Below are 27,299 nucleotides of genomic sequence, written 5' to 3'. Positions count from 1 at the left end.
TAATTAGCATGGGTCGGGGGGGTGAGGGACAGCCCCTCCATATGGGGGCTATCCCTGAAAAAATATTGTTTTTAAGTTGCATGCTACCAAGCTTAAGCTGTAGAATATGCACATGTCAATGTTACTTTTTTTATTTACATTTTCAGTGTTAAGCATGTCAACTTTTTTTTAAAACATCTTTGCTGAATTATCACTTGTGACATAGGCAAATGTACATTAATATAAAAGTAATCAAACTGTATTAACAAGTTCACATTTACAAACATTATACTTCATATATATTCTATACATCATAAAACCTAAGCAACATTACATAAATTATTCAATTCCTGCCCCCTTTTTTTAAACAAGAAACATCAATATTAAATCATCGATTACAACACAGGCAATCACACATTTACAGAAATGAAAACAAACCACACAGACAATCTTAGTTGCAAGCATTTTACATTACATACCATACTTGACACTCCCAGTTGCAAACATTAAACATCACTTATAATCTACCCAATCATTTTTAGTCAAACATTACATAGCTCATTTAAGCCCTTCCTTCTTTTAAATCTCATTCCTCCCCTGTATGTATTGTTCCCACAATTCCTATTTTTTTCCTATTTAGTTTGCTCTTACCCTTTACTAAAGATCTCAATTCCAGTTGTTTTACCTCTGTTACTATATTCACTACTTGTAGTATAGCTGGTTTAGATTTTGATTTCCATTTGCTAGTAATTGCTTTTTTGGCAGCCACCACAATTAGATACAGCGAGGCCTTACCATTTCTAGGCAATTAAGATTCTCTCTCATAACTCAGAAGAATCATCTCCCTCCTCACACCAATCTGCCCACCCATCATCACTGACAGTGTAAACAGCAGGGAATCATTAAAGCACGCCAACTCACTGTACTCCCAGGAAATATGTTCCCAATTGCCTCTTTCATCCCGGTCACACCTCCAACATCTGTGGTCTACCTGAGGAAAAATTCTCTGGAGTCTACTTGGGGTATAAAGATATCTACATAAACATTTCCAAGAAAAAATCCTAAATCTTCCAGATTTTGTTGCACATTTGGGAGACATACATATAGCCTCCCATTGCTTCTTTGTAAATTGCTTATCCAATCTCTCTTCCCAATCCTTTCTAACCTGCTCTGATCGATTCTTATACTTATCATGCAGTATTTTATATGTTCTACTAATTATTCCTTTTTTAATGGCAGCTTCTGTTCTAGATTCTACTAAAAACTCTGCCAGTGCTGGTCTTCCATTTAAAACCCCCTTATTTATTTCTCTTTTCCTATGCTCTGATATCAGTCCTTGATAGGGAAGGCAATCTCTAGCCTGCAGTCCCGATAAATTCTTGGCATCTTCCCATCCCTCTCTAGTTATTTGCTCCCACAATACATTGGTTCCTTTGCCAGTTTTCTACAATAAATTCCAGCCCCCTCTTGCCAATAGTCTATAACCCTAATTGGAGTAATTCCTAACGGCAGAATCTCCTTTCTCCATTCTTGTATTGACTTACTTGTAAGAAAACGTTCTGCTACAGAAATAATATTCTGTATGACTGTTATTCTCCTTAAAGACCTGCATCCAAAATTCCAGTCTCTTCTTCTTGAGCTTCCCCCATTTCATCATCCTTTTCCACTTTGTAAAGTTTTCTGCTTGTGCTATGTATAAACAGCCTTAACTGTGTAGCTCTGAAATACCCCTTCAAATCCAGTAATCTCAATCTGCCCTGTTCTACTGGAAGAATCAGCTTATCCCACTAGAATCTTGCTGACTTCCCCTCCCAGATAAAGTCTTTCAGCTCTTTATTAAACTTCTCTGGTTGATAAAAATATGCTGACCTGTGCATAAGACTAAAGGGATTAAAAACATTTTAACTGATTGTATCTTACTATCCATTTTCATATAACAAAATTTCCATTTTCTTAGTTTTTCTGTTATCTTTTTAGTCTCTTCCCACATATCCTTATCTGCCACATCAGAATCCTTTTTAATCCATACCCCTAAATGCTTCATTTTATCATGTCCCAAAAATATGGATATTGCTGAACCAATTCATATGAGCATACATAATTTACTGCTATTGCCCTTGTTTTAGCTTCATTACTTTTGTATCCCGAAAAGATTCGAAACCATCTCAAAATTGCTTACAGAAACAGACGCTTGGTGCCAGAGCCATGGGCTCAAGCTTAATGCCAAGAAATGTATAGTTATCCCCTTTGGGAAAAAAAATGTACCCATGAATTACCACATAGGTGGCAATACACTAAACACCGAAAGTGTGATGAGAGACTTGGGGACAGGTGGACAGTGGTCTCACCTTCAATAACCACATCACCACAACAATTGGGAAATCTTTCTATGTGGCACACCTCATCATTAAGGATTTCTCATCCAGAAAAAAGGAGGTCATTGTCCCACAACACTGTAATGTCTCTTTCCGGTTTAGTCAGGTATAAAATAATACCATCTGCAAACACAGCCAGCTTTTCTTGACTACCATACCAACTATATGCTTGAGTTTCTGAGTCCCGCATTTTCTTTGCCAATGATTCTAAATATAATGCAAATATCAAAGGGAAAGAGGACACCCCTGCCTGGTTCCTGTACTCAAGCAGACATTATCAGAGAGGACCCCACACACTTTAATTTTCATTTCTGATCCCTCATATATAGTCCTAACCGATGTTATAATTTTTTCAGGAAATGCAAAAACTTCCATTGTCCTGCTCAAAGTCACAGCTTACTCTGTCAAATGCTTTCTCTGCATCAAGACCCAACAACAACAATGGCATTTTCTTACACTCTGCTTCCCTCTGGATCATCAATGTTCTGTTAATGTTGTCATATGTTTGGCTCTCCTCCAGAAAACCACATTGATCCATCTCAATCAATTTTGGTATTACTTTTTCCATTCTTTTAGCTATTGACATTACCACTTTATAATCATAGTTTAGTATACAAATGGGCCTTGTATGAAGTCGGATCCGATGAATCTTTACCCTCTTTAGGTATTACAGCTACCACTGCTTTCTTTCAGGATGTTTGTACTTCTCCTCCTCTTAAAATACTGTTAAATAAAGCCTTCCAGATCTTTAACAATTTTTTCCCTCCTAGCTTCCAAACTTCCAAAGGAATACCATCTCTCCCGGGGACTTTCCTGTAGATTGGTTATACATCAACATTTTTATCTTATCTCCTCAGATCCTAACTGTTAGCAATTGAGCCTCATTTACCTCTAATTTAATTCTTCCATAAACATTTCCATTTGTATCTTTTCTTGATTTCCATATTCCTCTGCTTTATTCAGCCTTTCATAGAATTTTGGAAATATTTCTAATAACTCTATACGATCTCTTGTTACCTTCCTTGTTACATGCTCCCTAAGCCTGGTGACTGAGTCGTCGTGCTAAAAGTTTTTGTGCTCTAGTGTTATCAAAAAACAGCTGCTTAAGAGCAATCTTTCTAAACCTGTGTATATTATCGAGGTAATCCCGTATTTTTTGCTTAGCATTCTGCAGCTGATCCTCTTCTTATTCTGTGAGACTCCCCATAGCCTGCAATACTTGAACATTTGTCAGTCTCTCTAACTAATTCTTGTTACTTCTTAACCATGGCTCCCTTTCAACCATGGCTCCCTTTCTTTTAATTTCCACTCTATTTTTAAATTCCACTTTAATTTTATCCCACTCTCTAGCTAGATTTTCAGAAGTAATTTCTATCCTTTAGAACAGCTCATAAATAATCTCCACTACCCATTCCTTAAAATCCTTTCTTTTCAACGGATAGGTGGGAAAGCACCAGTGTCTCATTTTTATTTCATTATCCTGTGTTTTTATTTTAGCTATATTTGGCACATGATCTAAAATACTTATTGGGTGCATATCAAGACCTTTAATTAAATGCACATGTTCCTGTGAGATGTAAATTCTGTCTAGCCTAGCCCAGTTTTTAGTTCTTGGGGAATAATATGCAAATTCACTCCAAACTCCTGTTACTGAATTTACATCTTCCATGCCAAATATTTTCATGAATTTCTTCAAATATCTACCCTCCTTTGTTACACTTTCCCTTCTGGGCCTCCCAGACACATTTTCACTGCTGCAAATCAAATTTCAGTCCCTACCTCCAAGTATTATTCCTTGCTGAAAACTGATTATTTCTCTCAGAATTTTCTTTAAGCTCCATTATAGTAGTTTTAGGTGGAATATAAATACATGGCAGTGTAATCCTCCTCCCTTGCCAGTAGCCCTTAGCACTACAAATCTGCCATTATCATCTTTTTTAGCCTCTACTATCACAACAAGCTGAGATCCCTCATAAAATCCTCCAAAGCTAGTTACGAAAATAAAACTGCCATAGATTCCAAAGACAACCACAAGGCATTCTATAGTTACGTCAGGAATGTAAATGGCAATGCTCAGATCTGCTCTGAGCTACAACAGAATGGCATTAAATATACTGATCCCAAGGATATTGCCAATATCTTGGCATATCGATTTAGTGCCAACTTCACCCCCCTCTCACCCCTTAAAGGGCCCATCTCAATACCAAAAGATTGCCAAATTCCGGTAAGCACGGCCACACAGGTAGAAACCGCACTCTCCAAAGCTAATAATACAGCATCCATGGGACCAGATGACATCCCGGGCTGTGTACTACATGAACTACAAAATGAACTGGCAACCTCACCTAAGTGTCATGTTTAATCATAGCCTCACCTCAGGCTTCGTGCCCACAGAGTGGTGCACAGCTACAGTTATCCCACTCCACAAGGGGGGATCCACCTTCGATCCCGAGAACTACCATCCCATCAGTCTGTCGAGCCTGATCTACAAGGGCATGGAATGCATTATCATGGAACTTATAAATAAAGACATTGGCAACCTTCAAACAATGGACCCCAGCCAGTTTGGGTTTGTGAAGGGCCGATCTTGTTCCTGAGCCTGATTGACTTCTTTGAATCAGTCTCCAGAGCTGTGGACGAGGGTAAGGCGGTCCATACAGCCTACCTGGACCTCGCCAAGGCCTTCGACACCATCCCCCAACTCTGGAATCATTGATAAACTTACTAAGCTGGGCATTAATCCCTACGTCACTCGATGGGTTGCCAACTGGCTTACTGACAGAACCAAGACTGTAAAAGTAGCTGACTCCAAATCCAGCTCCAGACAAGTGCAGTACTTCAGGGTTCAGTCCTGCGACCGCTCTTCTTTGGCATCTACTTCTCTGAAGTACAGGCCAACACTAAGGGACTCTGGCTAACAAAGTTCGCAGATGACTGCAAACTGGGAGCCATTACTGAATCCCCAAATGATGTGGATATTCTACAAAAGGGCCTTACAGAAACAGACGCTTGGTGCCAGAGCCATGGTCTCAAGCTTAATGCCAAGAAATGTATAGTTATCCCCTTTGGGAAAAAAAATATACCCATGAATTACCACATAGGTGGCAATACACTAAACACCAAAAGTGTGATGCGAGACTTGGAGACAGGTGGACAGTGGTCTCACCTTCAATAACCACATCGCCACAACAATTGGGAAATCTTTCTATGTGGCACACCTCATCATTAAGGACTTCTCATCCAGAAAAAAGGAGGTCATTGTCCCATGGTACTCATCCCTCATTAGACCCATTATAGAGTACAACATTTGGTATGTACTTCACAAAACATCTACAACAGCTGAAAAGGCCGGAGAAATACCTCAATAAAAAAATCACAGGCCTAAAGCAGATGTTCAATGCTGACCATCTAAAAAAAACTCCAGCTATATTCTGGCATATCGTCTACTCAGAGGTGATCTCTGCTTAACATACAAGGCCATGTCAAACCCTGAGCTGTTGGACATGCTCCACTTAAAGAAATCCCAATCCCTCAGAGCCATACGCTCCAGGGATCTAAACCTTGTCATCACAATGAACAAAACATGCTGGAGAGATGGGTCCCTGACCCACCCAGAGACTCCCCATACTCTGGAATATACTGCCCATACATGTCAAGCAGAGCATCTCCTTGGCCCTCTTCAAAAGGAACCTTGAGATTGGAAGGGAGATAGGAAATTCACCCCGGGGATCACGTCAGTCGTCCTGCTAGACAGGGGTCCAGGGAAGTAAATATTGTGGGAAGAAATATCCAAGGAATTGTTATGGCTAGACTTGTACAGGCCCTAGGGCCAATAGCCTAGTACCAACCTATGAACTACCTAGCTCCTCTTGCAATTAATATAAGTACTTCTCTTTTCCTTTATCTCAGCTGTTCTTCGAAAATAACCATCCTGAAAACCTTTATCAAATTCACATGTTCAGTTCTTTCCAAGTGTCTCTCCTGTAACATAACTATTTGCACTCTGCATTTTTACTATAGTTCACTAGTCTATCTTTTTTGTATTTATCTGCGAGTCCATTGACATTTAAAGGTATTACACAAAGCATTATTGTATACAAAAGTTATTATTCCCACCTTTTGTGTACAACACCTTTTTTGTTAAATGTTTAGTTCCAGCTTTTGTGTTACATGGCATACACTGTTTGGCAGGTTGAACTTTTATATAGTCGTTTGTCATATCCATTTTACCCTATGTCATTATGTCACGAAAGGAGATACTGCCAGCCAAGCCAATTGGAATTTTGCAAATAATTATATGTCATTTGTGAATATTAATATGATTTATATAGAACTGTAACAAAAGGAGATACTGCTAGCACAGCTATCTGGAACTTTTTAAATAATATGTCATTTGTGAATATCAACATGATTCATATGCTTGTGTTACAAATGTATTAAAAATGTATGTCTTATAAGATCGTTTGTACAGACACATGCTGAAGAGATTTTGTAAAGTATTGATTAGAAATGTATATTCACTATTGCAACTGTTTAAATGTATATATTTTAATACTAGAAACGAACACTGGAGATTAACTTGCAAAACTTCAGAAAAATACTTGAAATTAAATTACTTTATGGCTGAGCCATAAAAAAGATGTTATCTTTCAGTTTCAGTGCAACAGGAGACCATGTCTGCATGAGAGAAGTCTTTTGTATTGTCTTTAAATGTGGAGGAATGTAAATTTTACAACTTCCACCATTTGCCAGAGATCTCAGGTCTAAGTATTTTCACAGGCAGATGCCAAATGCTACCAGCTGCATCAATGGTTGTTTTTGAGCCTGAGAACTGAAGTCAGATGACAAGAAATTATGTCACTCTGCAAGTATCCCAGCAGTAATATTTCAGATATTTAGGAAAAATCTCAGACAGACTGAGTATTTTGTATTTGTCTTTGACCGGACATCAGCTGGAAGACCCATTCACCATATCTGCCTTGCTTGTTGTGTAACTAAGTTAACTAGGGTACAGTAATTCTCTAGTTATAGTCAGGAATATAGCAAAGCTTAATTTAGATGTTTTTCTTTATTTATTTGAGACTGTCCTGCAATGTTGTTTTAAATATTTCCTGTGATTTTGAACTCTGTTACTGTCATTATATATGGAGTACTTTCTTGTTATTTTATTATTTATTATTAAAGATATTTAAACCTTTCATTGTGGCTGATATTTGCGAAACATATTTAAGTTCTGAGAGCATTTGCATATTTATTTGGTGACACTGTGGGCCACTCCTAATAGCCTTGCTCTTGGTCAAACTACCATTTGTATTAATGTAACATTACAGAGTAAGATTGGGCACCCTTTAAGGGCCTTAAAGTAGCTGATAAGGAGCTGGCTGGTGGCAGTAATAACTACCTTATAGTCTGGACAGAAGAGGGCATAGCTAGTAAACCTGTGCCAGTCTTTCCCAAGTGTGTGTGTGTGTGTGTGTGTGTGTGTGTGTGTGTGTGTGTGTGTGTGTGTGTGTGTGCAAGCCAAACCTGAGTGTGTGTGTCAGCTACTTGGACAGAGACACAAAGCACTGGTTGGACAGAGAGGGTGCTGGAAGTCTTGGCTTGGCCACTCAGCTGAGATCTCAACTCTATAGCTGTGCCAGTGGGGAGTCTTATTTGGGATTTGGACAAAGAGGGAGAAACCGCCCTGGACTGACTGTGGTCTGTGCTCTTAAGGGAAATCGCACTTGATGCAGAGAGCTGCATCTGGAAATACTGCATGTGTACTAGTTATCCTCCCAATGTATGTCCCCTACTGGTGCTAGTGATGAGGACTGAGGCTCCTTGATTACTGGTCCAATGGTGGGGCATCACACACACCTTATAAATCTTTTTGTTTTATTGAAAGCTCTCAAACAACAAAATAAACCCCCAATACCCCCTAAAACCTATTAATTTAATACTAACACACAAAACTATGCACATCTTCAAATACTGAAGTTTTACCCTCCTAATAAGAACAAATGTCCCAAACTAGCAGCCACACTCAGAGACTTGAGCTAACCTAAAAGAAAGGTTATCCATGCTAATACACATGGCGCAGCCTATGTTTCTACTAAGTGCTAATTGGTTTTGTCCAATTTTTATAGCTATCTCAGCTGTGAAAACCCCTGAATGTTTTCAGAGAAAATTACCTGCTAGCCAGTTTCTCCTTAATTTTTTCCCTAGACAATCACTCTCCACCAGACTTTAACCAATTTCTCTATCAGATTGTCTCCATGGAGACATGAGGGCCAGATACAGAATTGCTATAAAGCATATATTCATTCGCTAGAAAAAAGCCTCATGATATTCAATATGCTTTTTCATTTACTTGTTGTTTTCTAAAAACGTGTTACTAAATCAATCTAAGGTCTTTAATCCAGTCACCCCCCCCCCCCACCCACATGAATGCGAAAAAGCACATTAATTTTTCTGTTGTCATGCTCTTTTAACCAAGCTTTTTACATTGCACCTACATTTCTTAAAACTGAGCAAGAAGAAAGAAATAAGGGAGAAAGAAAAGAAAAAAGAACAGCAGCACCTATTTACAGTCCCCATTCCACTTAAAAATAACTGAGAATACATTACTTTACACCATGTAAAGAAAACCATTCACCACAAAAATATTACTGTTAAGAAAAAATAAATGTTTTCTTTACTTAGAATTAACTTCACCCCTTTCTTCTCCCAAAGCATTTTTCAGCACATTAATGACATGAAGTAGGGCATATACTTTAGAGTCCCCACAAGTCCAACAAATTCAGACAATGTCCAATATTTCCAGATTTTCTTGTTCTGTCACAGTTTACAAATATAATTATTACACTCTGATCCCACATAAATGTAATGGTTTTATTACTGTTCATCTTCGTCACCCAAATCCAGGCTCTGCTTCATTTCCACCGTACTCTATTCCTGTAGTCAACTCTCGTGCTCTCTTCCTTCTCTCCAACACTTTCCATTGAAACAATGGAAAAGGTTTCACAGGTACAGTCTCTCTGTGGTCTTTATTACCAGAAGAGCAAGAAGCAGAACCTCCTTCTGTTTCCCAGCTCACTTTTTGTTAGACAAACTTTTGTAACTCTTCCTTATCATGTACTTCATCAAAAAATGATTTTGTCTCTCCAGGGAAGAATACCTTGAAGACAGTTGGGTACAGCAGTTTAAATATCACACCTACGTCACAACATTCCCTGAACAGTGAAAATAATTTACTCCTCTTCTGCCTAGTGTACAATAAGTAGTCATTCTCCACAATCACTTTGTTGTCTCCCACCTTTAGATTTTGTCCTTCTGCCACAGTTTCATCAGAATCAACTCCTTCTGCTGGTAGGACTATTAAATATTGAGGTTGCTTTCTCATAGCCAGGTTTCGAGCATATACAACTAAAACTCCTGTTGTGGAATACCAGCCCAGTTGCTTATTTGTGCTTTCATAAAACTAATGCAGTCTTTTCCTTCCAGCTTATCTGGTACAACTGAAAATCGGAGAGTTTTCCTACATTCTCAATCCTCTAATTCATTACATTTTTTGAAAATCTCTTACTGAGCAGTTTCACATTCAGCAAGCCTTTTTTTTTCATTTCAAACTCTGATATTTGCAGCTTTATCACCTCATCTGGATGAGCTACTCGGAGGAAGGAAGCTAATCTGTGATATATAACATTAAGTATCCTGTTTTCTTGCTTATGTTTACGAGTTATTTATAGCACTTTTATTGTCTGCATATACAGTTCTAGATAGTTTCACTGTGTGTGAGGTATTGACTAGAACTTTTCTACAATTGTTAAGCATCTGGTTGGGTTTGTTTGTTCTGATTTACTGCTAAGGAGTGTATCATATAACTTGCTTGCAGTTACAAGTATTCTCATTTCTGCTGTTTTTTTCTACCCAAGTAGTGTGGGTAGTGTAGCATTGTCCATATTCAGGCTTGTGTTTTGGGCCTAGTTGTTTGTTAGTAGAGGCTGTGTGTCTGAGCACATGTTGCAGGCGATCATAGTTTAACCAAAGCCAGTATAGCATTTCAGTGATAGTGAATTGTTTATGGTCACTGGCTGATCAGGGTTGCCTGGACTACGGCTTGGAATAAAAGCACCTCATTGGTTCTTTCAAGCTTTTTTTTAAAGCTGTTTCAGGTTTCAACTTTGTTACTTAAGTTAACTTGTGAGTGTTTCTGCCATTTCACACTGAGCTACTTGGAGGAAGGAAGTTGATTTGTGATAAACAACATTAAGTATACTGTTTGCTTCCTTATTTTTGCGAGTTATTTATAGCACTTTTATTGTCTGCATATACATTTCTAGCTAGTTTCACTGTGTGTGAGGTATTAACTAGAAATTTTCTACAATTGTTAAGCATCTGGTTGGGTTTGTTTGTTGTTTCCCACCCTCACTCCCTGTTGGTATCCTGTTTTTATACTTGGTGGCTTTGCAGTTGCCCGCCCCTACTGTAAATTTGATCTGGGACACTCCTCCCAGTCTAGTGTCATTACCTCATTCTACCTAATCCAGGGAGAACATTTGAGAAGGCTAACCCACTTAGTTTCTGCTCCTCCTTTCCACTTTCCAAAAAAAAAAAATTTTCGAAGCTTGTTTTCTGCCTTTCCTGTAAGTCGTCTAGTCCAAATACATATCTGCTGTATCCAGGACTGTTTGTAAGCTTCTGAGCCCCCAAGCCTTTCTGTGTTGGATGGAAGCCTTCTAGCTTAATTTTGTTTATTAGAACTAGCCAGTTTTCTAGTTTCAGCACTCAAATCTGTTTCTTTGAGCTCAGCACTTGTTCAGAACTCATTGTAAGCACTAAATACACTACAAATTACTACAGCACTCAACTTTCCTCACTCGTCTAGAGGAAAACAATTTTTAGTACTTAATAAATAAGCATCTATCCAGGCATGTCTAAGGGTCAGCTCCCAGTGTTTCCTCCTATCTACCTGATGAATCTGAACATCTTGGACCAATGCAGCAATTGCCTCATGTATACAGACAACCCTCTCCTCCTACCACCTAACACTACAACCTGTAAGAGATGCACTTATATAGTCAAACTGGAAGCAAAACTCTCTTCACCCAAAACTGGACTAGATAGTCAAGAGGAGAAGGTAAACACTTGCACTACACCATACTCATCACATAGTCCCTCAAAACCTACACCACCAAAACACACACATAGAAACACAAGACACACACATACATTTGCAGAGGCTCTTAAAAATCTACCCAAGCAACAGGGACCGCCAAAGCAGAAACACAAGCAACCTCCACCCCCCAACACAACCCAAATGACATAGCCCACAAACTCAGTGTGCCACTCAACCACAGCCCTTAAGGCATAACAACGTACCCAAAACTCTAGTCATAGATGACTCTATAGTCAGGCACACTGATGTTCCTCTCACCAGGCTAAACAAGGAGACATTTACTGTCAGCTGCCTGTCAGGTGCCAGGATCCGCCACATAATGCATGCACTCAGGTCACTCCACAACAATTGTCATTGTCCATGTTGGTGTGAATGACCTGAGATGTACCTCCCTGGACTACATGAAAAGAGACATGGAGGAGCTGTCTGATCTTGCAGCCCAGGCAGGTATGACCCTAACACTGAGTAGCATCCTGCCATCACCCAGAATGATACCACAGTACAAGGACAAAATGACTGACTTCAACAATTGGATAAGCTTCTGGTGTCATTCTAAAGGGATCCAGTATGTGTCTGCCTGGGATGACATGATCGACAAACCACGATGCTTTGCCAGAGAAGGCCTGCACCTGTTGCCCTTGGGATTCCGGATACTGGCTAAAGCTCTTGCCACCCCTATAGTGCCTTTTTTAGGCAAGGTTCAAATGACAAATTAACCACCGTAACAGGTACAAGCAAGCAAAATCTGAGGATAATGCTACTTAATGCTAGAAGTCTAAACCTCAAAATGCACTCACTCAAGGCACTCCTTAAAATGGAGAACATCGACATCTATGCAGTGAGAGAGACCTGGTTCAAGGCTCCAGAAAACACCCCTGCATTACAGGCTATAATTCATACCACACCTTTCGGCCACCTAACCTGGACCGAAACACTAAAGGTAACGGAGTGTCCATATTCATTAAGGATATCCACACCTCCAGGCTAGTTGTTCAGCATAATGCATCCGAGATTATCCAAGTGCAACTAACTCTGGGCAAGACCGCAATCCAAACTGTAGCTTGCTACAGATCCCCCACCATGCCCCAGGATTCCCACTCCTCATTTCTTGATACACTGGAAAATATTAGGGTACAACCTAACACCCTAATAATGGGAGATTTCAACTACCCCACCATTAACTGGGAAAACTACTCATTTACCAACTCTTGTGCTCAACGTTTTCTGGAATTCATAAATTCCAACGCCTTGGATCAACTTATCTACACCCCCACCAGGGGCAGCAATATCCTAGACCTGGTCATTACCAACATGGGCAACCTGTGTTCCACACCAGAGGTCAGTTCCTCATTAGTCAGATCTGACCACAAGCTAATCACCCTAGACATCCACATCCCAACCCCACCCCCCATTAGGGAAACCACGTAAAATATTTCTCCAAAGCCAACTTCACGCTTCTTAAAACAGAAGTGGCAAACTTCACGACACCCATGCTGACGGACAATAGAGGTACGACTACTGAATCCACTACAAATGCACTTTATAAGCACTTACATGACTGCATGGATCGTGCAATCCCCAACAGAACCAAGATGCTATCCTCCAAAAAAAAGGAAGCCAATCTGGTGGTCCCCTGCCATAAACAAACTGTACAACAGAAGAAAGAAACTGTTGCAAAAAAGAGTAAAGTCCCATGAGTGGAGGAACTCCGTGGTCAGCCTCAGTAAGAAGCTGAGATCCCTCAAAATCCTCCAAAGCTAGTTACGAAAACAAAATTGCCACTGATTCTAAAGACAACCACAAAGCATTCTATAGATATGTCAAGAATCTCAATGGCAACACTTAGATCTGCTCCGAGTTACAGCACAATGGCACTAAATATACAGAACCAACTGATATTGCCAACATCCTGGCAGAGAGGCTCAGTACTAACTTTGCCCCTCTCTCAGCCCCTAAAGGGCCCATCTCTATACCGAAAGAATGCAGTGTTCCTGTAATCACGGCTGCACAGATAAAAAACACACTCTCCAAAGCCAGGAACACAGCATCCATGGGACCTGACAACATCCCAGACTGCATTCTACATGAACTACAGAACGAACTGGCACCCCACCTAAGTACCATGTTGAATCATAGCCACACCTCAGGCTTTGTGCCCACTCCACAAAGGGGTAGCCACCAAGGACACTGGGAACTACCGCCCCATCAGCTTGATGAGCCTGGTCTGCATGGCTATGGAACGTATCATCATGGAACTTGTAAACAATGACATTGGTAATCTCCAAACTCTGGACTCTACCCAGTTTGGGTTTGTAAAAGGCAGATCATGTCTCCTAAACCTGATAGACTTCTTTGAAGCAGTCACCAAAGCTGTAGATGAGGGTAAGGTGGTTCACAGATCCTATCTAGATCTCGCCAAGGCTTTCGGCACCATCCCTCACTCTGGAATTATAGATAAACTCACTAAACTAGGTATAAATTGCTATGTCACAAGATGGGTTGCCAACTGGCTCACTGACAGAACCCACACTGTGAAAGTAGCAGACTCCAAATCCGCCTTCAGACCAGTGACAAGTGGAGTACCACAAAGTTCAGTCCTGGGTACTCTCCTGTTTGGTATCTACTTCTCTGAAGTACAGGCTAACACAGAAGGTCTTTGGCTTAACAAAGTTCACAGATGACTGCAAACTAAGAGCCATAACCAAAACTCCTAACAATGTGGACATCCTACAAAAGGGCCTGACTGAGACAGATGCCTGGTGTCAAAGTCATGGCCTCAAGCTCAATGCCAAAAAGTGTATTGTCATCCCTTTTGGTAAAAACTTTGTACCCATGAACTACCACATAGGTGATAGTCTACTTAACACCAAAAGTGTGATAAGAGACCTTGGGACACATGTGGACAGTAGTCTCTCCTTTGATAATCACATTGCCACAGTAGTCAGGAAATCCTTCTACGTGGCACACCTCATCACAAAAGGTTTCTCATCCAGGAAAAAACAGGCCATTGTTCCCCTCTACTCATCACTCATTAGACCCATTATAGAGTACAATGTCCCTTTTGGTATGTACCTCACAAGACATCTACAACAACTGGAAAGCTGCAGAAATACCTCACAAAGAGGATTACTGGCCTCAAACAGATGGCCTATACAGACAGTCTCAAAAAACTCAAGCTTTACTCTGCCGCTTATTGCCTACTCAGAGGCGATCGCTGCCTAGCAACAAAGCTATATTAAACCCAGAGCTGTTGGACATGTTCCACTTAAAGAAATCCCAATCCCTCCGAGCTACACACTCTACGGACCTAAACCTCATCACCACAATAAACAGAACATGCTGGAGGGATAATTCCTGTCCCAGAGACTTCCCATACTCTGGAACAAACTGCCTGTTTATATCAAACAAAGCTCCTCATTAGCACTCTTCAAAAAAAATCTTGATGATTGGATGGGAGATAGGAAATTCACCCCGAGGACCACTTCTCTGGCTCTGCTTGACAGGGGCACAGGAAAATAATTTTCTTGGGTGGCAAAAGCCAGGGTACCGTTTGGCTAGGCTTACATAGGCCCTAGGGCCAATAGCCTAGTATCTACCTATGAACCTATGAATATCTGCTTAAAGCTTCCTCCATTTTTTCCAAACTTTTGTTGTTTCTGTTGATATACTCCATTAGTGTTTTGTTTATTTTAACCAGGCCTGTGTGCAGTTGTCTTATATCCTCCTGTAGATTACTGGAAGTCATGTCTGCAGGTTGCATTGTTTTTTGCTGAAACCTGCAGACCTTTCCCCAGTCAGTGTTTCTTCCTCACTTTTTGTAGCTGATTTTTCCCAAGTGGTTTGTATTTTGTTTTTTTCCTGGGATGTAGGCAGTACACTTTCTAGGCAGTTACTGGACTTTACACATAAATACAAAAGTCTACTGGCCTTTTCTGTTGAGTTTCTGTTTTAACACTGGGAGAGAGAGACTTAAGCTGTTAATCAGTATGCACCCATCCTGGAAGTCCAAGCATGTCAACTTTTCAGTGTTTCACTTATTTTAAGTAGACTCATCTATATGTGTGTGTGTGTGTGTGTGTGTGTGTGTGTGTGTGTGTGTGTGTGTGTGTGCGCACGTGGATTCACTTTGGAATCCCGAAATACTGAAAGATCGAATTTCAGTATCTCGAGACCAAAGTATTGAATATGCAGTTGCGCGAATCTTCAGCATGTCAAATATGGAAATCTCGAACCTGCAAGTGGTGATGGTGCATTTAGTAAGTGTAATAAATTATTTAAGCGTTTTGGGGAGGGTGTGTGAGTGTGTTGGGAAGTTTTAGGTGTGGGTTAGGGTAGGTAGGTATGCATGTGAGTGTGTAAGTGTTGAGAGTGGTCATGCTTGTATGTATGTGATGTGTGTGTGTGTGTGTGTGTGTGTGTGTGTGTGTGTGTGTGTGTGTGTGTGTGTGTGTGTGTGTGTGGTAGTGTGTTCGCGGTCTTCCAGTTTTTAGTGCGACCTCAGAGTTAGTATATATAAGTAGTGGGGTGTGGGCTGCACAGCCCCCCACATGGAGGGTGCAGGGGGGCTTGCCCCCCTGCTTATAGCAAGGATGTGTGTGTGTTGGTTTTGCTGTGTTCATATGTATTTGTTTGGTTTGTTGTAGTGTCTGGTGGTAGCTGCGTTTTTGTGGTGTATTGTTTTTGTAACGTTCGAGATTTAAAATTTTGTGGTTTTCAGGTTTCATGTTTGTGAGTTTTCGGCTTTATAGTCTTGTGATACTGAAATTCGATATTTCAGTATTTCAGGATTATAAAGTGAATCTGTGTGTGTGAGATATATTATATATATATATATATATATATATACATACATTATATTATATATATATATATATATATATATATATATACACACACACACACACACACACACACACACACACACACACACACACACACACACACACCTTTGGCCCAGGTCATGTTTGAAAAGGGTATGTGAACATGAATGAACGAATTAAAAAATAAATCACTCGTATAAAAATCATTAGAAAACTCATATCAGCATAATAAATTTACAGAAATTAACTGCACCAGACAACAAACATCATCTTATTAAAATTCAAACAGTAGCCAGTTATTTTCTGCTTTTGTGGTATAAATTAGCATTCTTTTTTATACAATATAAATGAAAGCTAACATTAACTGTGCAAAAACCACTGTTACAGCAAGGGTACCATTTGCGCTACTACTCCTCACTTGGAGTTTGTGACCTGTGATGTCCCTACTCTGGGCCAGTGATCAAGGAGGATCAGTCCTCACCACTGACACCAGTGGGGAACATACATTGTGAGACAGACGCACACTATTTTCAGATGCAGTCCTCTGCACCAAGTACTTAAAACATAGAGAATGCACACTCCAGTCCAGGGGCTGCGTATCCTCTACAGGCCCCAAATAAGACCCCCCACCGACCACTAGAGAGCTGAGTCCTTAGTCAGGTGTTACAAGCTAAGTCCTCCACCACCCATCTCTGTGAAATCGGTGGTCTCAGTGTCCCTGTTCAATGTAGCTGTCACACACACTCTAAGATTTGATTTTCTGACACACACACACTTGGGAGAGGCTGGCACAGCTTATCCCCCCTGCCACCTCCACCCAGACTATAAGGTAGGTTTACTGCCAACAGAACACTCAAAGCCAGCTACTTTAAGGCTCTTACCAGGGTACCCAATTACACTATTATTTTTGAAGCATCTCTTCCTGTGCAGTCTCAAATTCAGTCAGCTTTTTCTTCATTTCAAACTGATTTTTGCAGCACTTCAAAGTTCACGTTTAGACTTCCAAGATGGCTGCACACTGACTAACAGCTTAACTCTAGCTCTCCCAGTGTGAAAACAGAAACGCAACAGAGAAGGACGGTAGACCTTTGTGTTTATGGGTAAATTCCAGTAGTGGAATGGTAGCGTTTAACCAAGCAGCAAGACTTTCAGGAACATGGAGCCACAGTGCCACTAAATAAATGCAAATACTTTCAAAGGTTAAATATTTTCTAAAGACCACAATGAAAAGTTTACATACATTTAATATTTAATAATAAATAATAAAAAAGCATGGAAATACTGAATATCTATTTACAACAAACACCAGAGTTATAATCACAGGAAATAAAAAAACACAGATGGAAAGTCTTGGACAGATACAGAAAAAAAGGCATTTAGCTAATCTCTCTATATTTTTCTAAGTGACTGAAGAATTACTGTTCCATAGTTATTTACTAAAGCAAGGATACATGAACGTGGATAAGTGTCTTGTCACATCCAAAAGCAGAGTGCACACCTCGCTTCTCTCACTAGTGTTCAAGTACAATTTTATTGCTGGCTACAAAATGACATCACATCTGATCACCTGACTCTGTGGTTCCCACACTACCCTCTCACTAGAATCTGAGCCAGGATTTGGCACTGATGTGTCACAATGCACACATACACAGAACTTTAGCTAAGGTTTATTACAGCATCTGAAAACTGTAAAACAATTCAAACACTTCACCCTTCATGCAGAAACTAAAAAGCCATTCTCTGGCACCCCTGGGTAGCAATTTGTTCACCACTAAGGATAACAGCACAGAATCCTGACCCAGGCTTTTCACAGAGATTTTGTCTCTGGCTGCATTTAGACCGGTGAGATAACATCTTTATGGCCTAAACTAAGTAATTTAAAATTCAGGCCATTTTTCTTAAGGTTAGCTGGGCTACATTTCATCATTTGCAACACTACAGTCTGATATATATGTGTATTTCTTTTCTGTCCAGCAGGACTCACTGTTGATACATTTTTAACACAACCATCTGTAAAAATCAGTTTGATATTCAAATGACATATAATTCTGTACAAACACCAACTAGCTATGCTGGCAAATATTACACGTGCACTGTCCTACTCCCCCTGGCACAGCTGGCTACCTTACATCATCACAAGACCAATGAAAATTTATGTCAAAAAGGTTTAAAACTACCAACAGTTATAGACCTATAATTAATGCCTTGTTCATAAATGTAACACTTTCACAAAATTCTTCAACTAGAATCTCAGCTCAGTTCTTATTTTACATTACCTCAACAATGTAACAACTAACCAATTTTTCTAAAATAAATAAATAAATATAAACATTTCAGATAAACCATAGCTATAAAAAGTAAGCAGAAAATGGGACAAAAATATCTATATACAACGTTGTATTCAAGATGTAAAATACAGTGTTGTAAACTTGTCATTCCTACTGAACTAATAACAACCTCATTACTCAGACTTACTGCATACAGATTGCTTCAAAGCAGCTCTCAAATTAGCTTGTGCTTTTTCTGACATGCAAACCAAAGTGTTTCTGCACTGACAAGACATTTCATATTAGGGATACCAAATGTCACTGTGCACAGTAAAATCATAGTACTATTAGATGCATGTTAAAACATATAAAACACTCAATTCTCACTTGCTACTACTCCTAGTAATGGAAGATTCATGTTGATATGACATGACATAATAAATGCATAAAAAATATGCTTATTATTCTAATGAAACTTTTCAGATATGTTCTCAGTTTCCTTGACATACCTTTGCATTCATTCACAATGTTATGTGCTTGTTCTGGCAATTCTTTTGTTTTTTTGTTTACAAAACGGGCTAATACTTCCAGTCCTTTGCCATGTGACAATCCTTCCTCTACATGGACTGAGTACCGTTTGCCTATAATAAATGAAAATTACAAACTGATATCAATAACACAGTAAGAAATTTACCTCCAGATCTGTATTCATAAATATGTAACAGTGAAATAAGGCTGTAGGAAAATGGTACCTTGATGTCATTGTGTAATCTCATTCTAATCATAACTGCAATGTTTTAACGGTAGCTTTAATGAAACTGTAGTAACTAATATTTTTAAAAATAATTATGATTGAAGAATTATCAAGGTGCTGCTTACTGTGATGGATCCAAAGTCTTCTTAAGACACTAAGGTCTTGCTGGCTGGATTCTGCTGAAAGCAAAGTCTAGTTATAATTGCATTTACAGTCTGTTGCTCACAGAAACTTGCTGAATGTACACCGATGCAGCATCAAACTCTGTCACTTTAAAAGCAGTAACCAATAAATAACTTTTTATAACAAATCACACGAACTACTGTTACAGCTTCAGGTACTGTGCTACTTTACTTCTCAAACAGCATGGATGATGTGAGAGATACAATATTACCTCGGAACAAATGTGTGTTCCTACACAAATATCTCTAACAATGTTATCTGCTATAGTCTCTTTATAGTGGTTTTACATCCTGTTTTTTCCTTTGTATTTTATTTTGATATTTGTAGGAAAACATCTGTTTGCTGGTGTTTGCAGAAAAAAATTTTCATCCTGTAGAGAAATAATGCTGGTATTGTCTTTTAAGGAAACATATTGTGCAAATGCTGACTTGATGAAAGCATATCCATTCAAACTTCCTTGCTTAACAGTGTCATAAAACAGAAACATGTACAGATTGTTTTCCTGTTGTCCATTCTTTAAGGAAGCAGGTTACCTTTTTTACTGACAATGTCAAATGCATACATCCTGTTTTTTTACATTTTTGCTCTTACTGACAAAGTGAAATGTATACATCCTGTTTTTTACATTTTTGCTAAGTCTGTAAGAGGTCAGCTTTCTTGCTGACAGTGTGAAATGCATACATTCTTGCCGATTCTGTAGGAAAACATGTCTATTAAGCAAATTCCTATTTTTTTAAGCCATAGTCATTTAGTATGGAGGCTAATCACGTATTGCTAAACTCTATTTCTACATGTAAGCAAGCTTTATTTTATACCATACTTATGCTGCATATTTGTAGCAGAATTACTTTCAACCTTAATATCTTGTTGAGCATACTCTAACAATGATTAGGTGGCACATTACAGCTCTGAAGTACATGCACTTAGTATTTAGCTCCAAGTCTAAGCCCTCCCGTCTCATTTACGGTTTCGGCAATGAGACTGTCCAAAAGCTTTTAAACTACTAAGCTGTACACATTGCTTACAATTTTGGCTAATGTCTTGGAGTCTGGATTACCTACTAAAGCTTCTGAAATATTTAAAATAAAAATTTACACAATCTTTACCTTACCTAATTATGTAACAACCAAGGATAAGCAGAGTGTTCAGGCAGCACTAAAAAAAGTTCTAATACAAGGAAAAAATGGATATTAACATTTATTTTCCTAAAGAGTCATTTAATGCATTAAGGTGCTTAAACAGGTCCTAAGCTACATGTGGTTTTATAGGTTCATAGGTAGGTACTAGGCTATTGGCCCTAGGGCCTATATAAGCCTAGCCAAATGGTACCCTGGCTTTTGCCACCCAAGAAAATTATTTTCCTTTGCCCCTGTCAAGCAGAGCCACATAAATTGTGATCCCCGGGGTGAATTTCCTATCTCCCATCCAATCATCAAGATTTTTCTTGAAGAGTGCTAATTTATAAATGACACAAACGACACAACTCTCAACACAAAAAGGGTTAACTAAAAAATAATTATATATATATATATATATATATATATATATATATATACATACATATATATACATACATATATATGTACATATATACATATAGATAGATATATAGATACAGATATATAGATAGATACAGATGTATGTTTGCCAAAAGTAAACACTGATTTGAACCAAAGTTTTTTTTTCATGTTTCTTGGGAAGACGGGGGTGAGCTTTTTCCTTACAACCCACTGTGGATGGTGTGCCACCCATAACCCCTCACCTGCTATTTTTTATTTTGTTTTCTCTTTCGGCTTCTCCCGGTTAGGGGTCGCCACAGCGGAACTCCGGTCCGCTAATGATTGACAGTCAATTTTTACAGTGCCGAGGTGCCAGCCCGAATCCCAACATTCAACGAAGGCACATCCATTCATGCATGTCTTTCGAACGCCACTTGCCCGCGGACAGGACATGCAGACTCCACACAGAAGGCGCTCCAGCTGAGAATCGAAAAGGAGAACCTCTTGCTGTGGGGTGACAACGCTACCGCGGCTTATCCCCTCACCTGCTATTAAACACTGCTATCCTATTAAGGAACTGTCCACTAAAAAATGCAGCTACAACACAAATCTCATCATGTTCCTGTGCAACTAGCGACTGAATAATTCAAAGTGAAACAGCAAATCTTCAACATGACATATGTGCTCATTCACACCTACTTAGTCATTAGCTGCTTATGAAGCTCATAAATGGGCTTGCAGACTTCCAACATCACTACATACAAAACAAGCCAAGCGATTTAATAAACACTTCACAAGTACTAACACTGCAGTGCAGACTGGTCTATGTGACATGTTTACAAAGGTTCCATGTCAGAGACTAAGGCAGTAATAAAATACAAGCAATCAAGATAAACCATGTTTCAAGTATTAACATAACACTGTATTACATGTATTTGGTATTGAGTTAGGCTGAAAAGAATATGATGAATATCTGAAGCCAAAACACTGAAAAAAAGACAGATATAACAACGTGCTCATAATGGCAAAATGCCCCATATACAGGAAAAGTACAGTTATATATGTTCAAACAGATCACTGTGGAAGTAGCCTAAGCTATACAGGACATATACAACATTCTGCTCCTACTCCTTTTCACTCCTAAAACACATAACTACAGGCAAATCCACCTTCAAAATTTATTCCACAAGCAACACAATAATCAAGGTAGTCTCAAATCCATCCATCCATTCATCCCACCACCCCTTTTTTCCCATTTGTTTTTTTGCACATGGAGTCAGCATGTCACTTTAACAATAACAATCCACTAGGGCCAAAGTTTACACCAACAGGTAGTTAAGCCTGCGTTGCAACTCTTTCACATCACATACTCATATACACACTCACACCAATACCCAGTTTAGAATGCATAATCCACCTAATGCACGTCTTTAGGATGTGGGAGGAAACTGGAACACACAGAGGAAACCCATGCAAACACAAGAGGACATGCAGACTCAGCACAGAGGGCACCCCAGCTGAAAATCAAATTGGGTAACCTCTTGCTGCATGGTGACAATGCTATCTGCTGTGCCAATGTGCTGCCTCTACCTGCTGTGCCACTATGCTGCCTACAAGGTAGTATCAAACATTAAATTAACAACAACTTGAAAGAAGATGTAGAAACCACTGGTACCACTCCACAAATATTTGAGTGCTTTCGTCTTAGTAAATATCAGACTTTTTCAGAATAAAATAATACATCAAGTGTCAAACTTCATATACAAAATCCTGCCTTCTCATTGGTCAAATTGACACAAGTCCCTTCCCATGTTCTAGGACATAAAAACACAAATTCTTGAAATCCACGTTAAAATAAACCATTTTAGAACAATGCATATAAAAATGTATGTTACTATTACATAAATGACTTGAATTTTTATAAAAAACAGGCAGATTTGAGCCTCAATAATGGGCCTAATGACAACCTGTCATTCAGCCTAGGCAGTTCACATGCATTGGTTTTAATCTGCCCATTTAATTCTTTAAACTCAAGAAAAACATCAGCGGGTCCTTCCTGGGGTCCCAAATCCACATGATCAATAGCACAAAATTTAAACCTGTGCATGGGGGTGAACACTGATGTGCTTAAAAAGGGCATTGTTGTCATTTTTATGGTTATTATTGTAAATGTGCTGAAACACTCTGTCTAAATGCCCTTTTCTTCTTCCCCACATAAAACCAGTCACAGGACTGACACAATGCCACACAGACCACACACCTTTGGAACAACAATAGTATTTCCTTTAGTGATTTAATTTTGCCAAAATTCTTAATTTATTTTTTCCTGATTAACTATAAACTGACACTGTGGGCATCTGCCACATTTGAAACTACCTCCATTTATTGCCCTAATGACATTTTCTCCAACATACCCTTGAGGGAGACTTCCTTCTTGTAGACTATAATTGTTTTTTCACCTAATAAAGTATACATTTCAGGGTCCATTCTGAATACACTCCAATATTTCAAGATGACCTCCCGTAGGTCACAAAAATCAATGTTGAAAGATAAAATTAAGGCTCTGTGAAACCCTTCGTCCTCACTTAAAGTTGCTGACCCAGTTAGCCTAATACCAGTGTCCAGATGAGTGCTGAAAGTACTGTCCACTCACTTCTCTTAACTTCATCAACTATGTTGTCAACAAATTCGTCAGGGTACCCTCTCCTACCTAGCATGCCTTTCAATACTTCACATTCACACAAGAAATCTTCGGAACCTGAGACCATTCTTGTAAGCCTAGCAAACTGTCCTTTCACCAATGGTCTTTTTTGGTGAACAGGATTTTCAGTGTGTATAATATCCATTCATGGGTGTGGGTCTGTCCTGGTCCTGCTCAAGGGTTTCTACTACTGTATTGTGCTCAGAGAGAATCTAAGTATCCTGAAAGGACAGATTTCACTGATTTGCCAGTTCTCAGCCCATCAGTGGCATACAGGGTATGACCTGGTCCCCCTTTGTTTATGCACCACACAACAATGATGTAGTCTGCGATTAAAAAAAGGTCCTGGAGTCCACAGATGATTTAAGGCTCTCAGAGCATTCACTAATGTCACCTCTTAGCCATGTATGTACTTTTTTCTGAAATGATCCCACAAGATGCTGTACCTTGAATCCCTTAGAGTACCCCAAGCAAAGTCACTGGTATCCATGGTTACAGACAGAGGGGCTGGGGAGGAAATTGGAAGACTTGGATTTGGAATCAATTGTTCTATCCAATAGTGGAGTTTCTTTCTGAAAAAGTACAGAATAGGGATTTGGAAAGAAAAAGGTTACCAGTGCTATAAGAGCTCTGGCTATAAGAACAAAAGCTGAAGCCACATATCCTAGAATCTTTATTTCCTTGCTGTTTTCAGTATATGTAGAGAAAATTGAAGGAACTGTTTTTTGTAAAGGTTATTTTTTCCTGAGGTAGGAATGCTAGAAACAAAGAAAAAAAGTAACGTCCCAGTATGGAACTGTTAACCCACTTGCGTTCTCGTTTGGAAAGGAGAAATTACCTGTTCTTAATTTGTTAATCTGTGTGTAGAGTATGTTGTTGAGTATAACCAGATTAAAAACATTTCAAACTTTCTGTTGTTTAATCAGTCCTGTAAAGAAACATTTTAAGTGTGCAGGTAAATAAGAGAAAAAATAAAAATTAATGTGAGGCCAAAGGTTTTGGTGGCTGCCAACTACAGTTTGGTTTTAAATGCTTGATTCCCTGTAGCTCTTCTATGCTCTGAGGTCCCTCATATTCTTTTCATGGTAGGGAGCCTGTTTCAAGTCTGAGGGTTTAGTCTCTGTGTCAGTTTTGGGTCCACTTCTCCTCCTTTGAGACTTATTTGCTTTGGTTTCCATGTCAGCCTTAGTGTGGCTGCTCAGTGTCACGCCTATAGGAAAAAAAAAAAAAAAAAATCAAGAAAGTTAGGGGGTCCAAAATCTTAGTGGAGGACTAAAACGTGTTCATCTGCCTCTCGGAGATCGTACTTCCCTAAACGTTGCTTGTTGAAATCCTTTCAATTTGCTGACCTTGTGTATCAGGTCTGTGCCATAACCACCACACCTTTGTAGAGAGAGGTTTTGAAGGCAGCCCAATGTAGCAGTTAAAATTTCCTTGCAAGCTTAAATTGGTCATTAAGAATCTCAGTGCTACTTAAAATCTGCAAAAAAGTGAGAATTGGAGTTTGTTCTTTCAATATCCTTTATTAGAATCTCTGCAGGAAGCTGTCCAGGCACTGTTCAGTGCTAGACAGCAAAGGAGAACTAGTACTATTTATTGCCAAGATGAGGGGTGTGTAATCTTCCAATTGTTGTGCATGGATGTGGAAGTGGCTGTTGCCTTTATTATGTAGTTGGTGATGACGTATTGGGGATGCCCCAGTTTCCCTTGTCTGGAAAATTCATATTCAATTTTGCAATTTTTTTCCCAAAAAATAGTGAAAAAAGCAAAACAAGACCAAGGAGAGCTGGTTGGCTCATGTCCATAAAGAATACGGAGCTAGAACCAATCCTGAGACCAAGAGGCCTGGGCAAAGAGCTAACATCTAAGCAATGGAAAAAAGATTAATGATAATAGATTGCGGATGCTGTGGAGGAATGGAAACTAGCCTAAAGTTGGAAAAAGCAGGAAAGGGCAGAGAACAGTAAGTTATGTACTCACCATAACGTTAGATGTATGTAGTCCATCTTGCCTCACATTCTTCACCTGTGGGTTCGGAGCTGAATGTCAGCTCCGACTCGGCCTATTTACTAGCTCGAAAGTCTTTGATTGGCTGGGCTAAGATGGTATCCCACAATACACTGCCCCACATTCACAGATCTAGTTTGCTGCCAACAGAAATATATTATCCATCACCCAAACACACACATACACCCATAACAAAGAGGTCCAACAAATTATCCAAAGGAACTCTGTAATATCAGAAATACAAGGTGATCCTCCAAATCCTCCAGGCGTGGGGGACGGTGGGGGGGGTAATGAAGAATGTGAGGTGAGATGGACTACATGCATCTAACGTTATGGTGAGTACATAACTTACTGATGTTATGTAGTCCTATCTCGCCTACATTCTTCACCTGTGGGACAACGTCCCTAGCGCCTACATCCTGGGTGGCTCAATGGAAAATACTCCTGAGCACAGTGGAGCCAAAAGATGATCTGCCCCTGGACACCACATCCAATTTGTAATGGGAAACAAACGTGTGAGGAGAAGCCCATGTTGCAGCCGCACAAATATCATCCATCAATAACATAGCCTGAAAGGCTGTGGAAGTGGAAACTACTCTGGTAGTGTGTGCTCTGACTGGGAAGGGCAGGCTCTTTCCCCCTGCCTGATAAATAAAGGAGACGCAACCAGCTATCCACCTAGAGATGGTGACTTTGGATACCGCAGACCCCAAGCGATTCTCTGAAAATGAAACGAAGAGCTGGTCTGACTTCCGCCAATCTTTAGTCTTGTGTAGATAAAAGCGTAGTTGCCTATGAACATCTAACAGATGACACTGGTACTCTGCCTTATTGGAGAAGTTGGGGAAGAAGACCGGCAGTTCAATGGACTGATTAATATTAGATAAGGAAGTCACTTTGGGAAGAAAGGACGGATTTGGTCTGAGAGAGACTCTATCTTTATGGAATATCAAATATGGAGGCTTGATTGATAGGGCCTGGAGTTCTGAGACTCGTCTATCTGATGTGATAGCTATCAAAAAGGCAGATTTCCATGTAAGAAATTTTAAATCGCAGGAAGCCGCAGGCTCGAAGGGTGGGAGGGTGAGAGCCTGCAGAACAAAATTGAGGTCCCAGGGCATAACAGGTTGAGATACAGGGGGACGAAGGAGAAGAGTGCCTTTTAGGAATGCTTTACACAACCTGTGTGCCATTAAGCTAGGTTCATAAGCCACATGAAAATTTGAGATAGCCACCAGCTGAACTTTGATGGTGGCTGAGGCAGACCCTTGGTAGAATAAGCGAGACAGAAATTCCAAAACAGAATCAATGGGGGCTGTGCAGGGGTCAATACCTTTGGAATGGGCCCATATCGAAAACATTTTCCACTTGCTAGAGAGATCTTCCTAGTGGACGGTTTATGAGAGGATGAAAGAATATGGACCACGTCTGGAGAAAAATCGTGACACCCGACTACGGAGGGAAGTGGAGTAGCCAGGCGGTCAGCCAGAGGGTCTCCAGGGAGGAGTGGAGCTGTCCTGACATATGTGTCAGCAAGTCTGGATGAGGGTCCAG

General features: G+C 39.7%; 1 protein-coding gene across 1 annotated transcript in view; it reads right to left on the bottom strand.

Moving 5' to 3' along the window:
- Window positions 1–27,299, bottom strand: part of APAF1 (apoptotic peptidase activating factor 1) — a 2,040,921-nt gene that overhangs the window by 1,643,294 nt on the left and 370,328 nt on the right. Inside the window, exon 6 of the mRNA XM_044087206.1 lies at window positions 19,111–19,242. Coding sequence (XP_043943141.1) covers window positions 19,111–19,242 — 132 coding nt within the window. The remainder of the gene's footprint in view (window positions 1–19,110; window positions 19,243–27,299) is intronic.

The sequence above is a fragment of the Protopterus annectens genome, chromosome 11.part0 (genome assembly GCF_019279795.1).
Source record: "Protopterus annectens isolate FY-2018-M chromosome 11.part0, PAN1.0, whole genome shotgun sequence".
NCBI lineage: Eukaryota > Metazoa > Chordata > Ceratodontiformes > Protopteridae > Protopterus > Protopterus annectens.
This window is presented reverse-complemented; position numbering and strand designations above follow the sequence as displayed.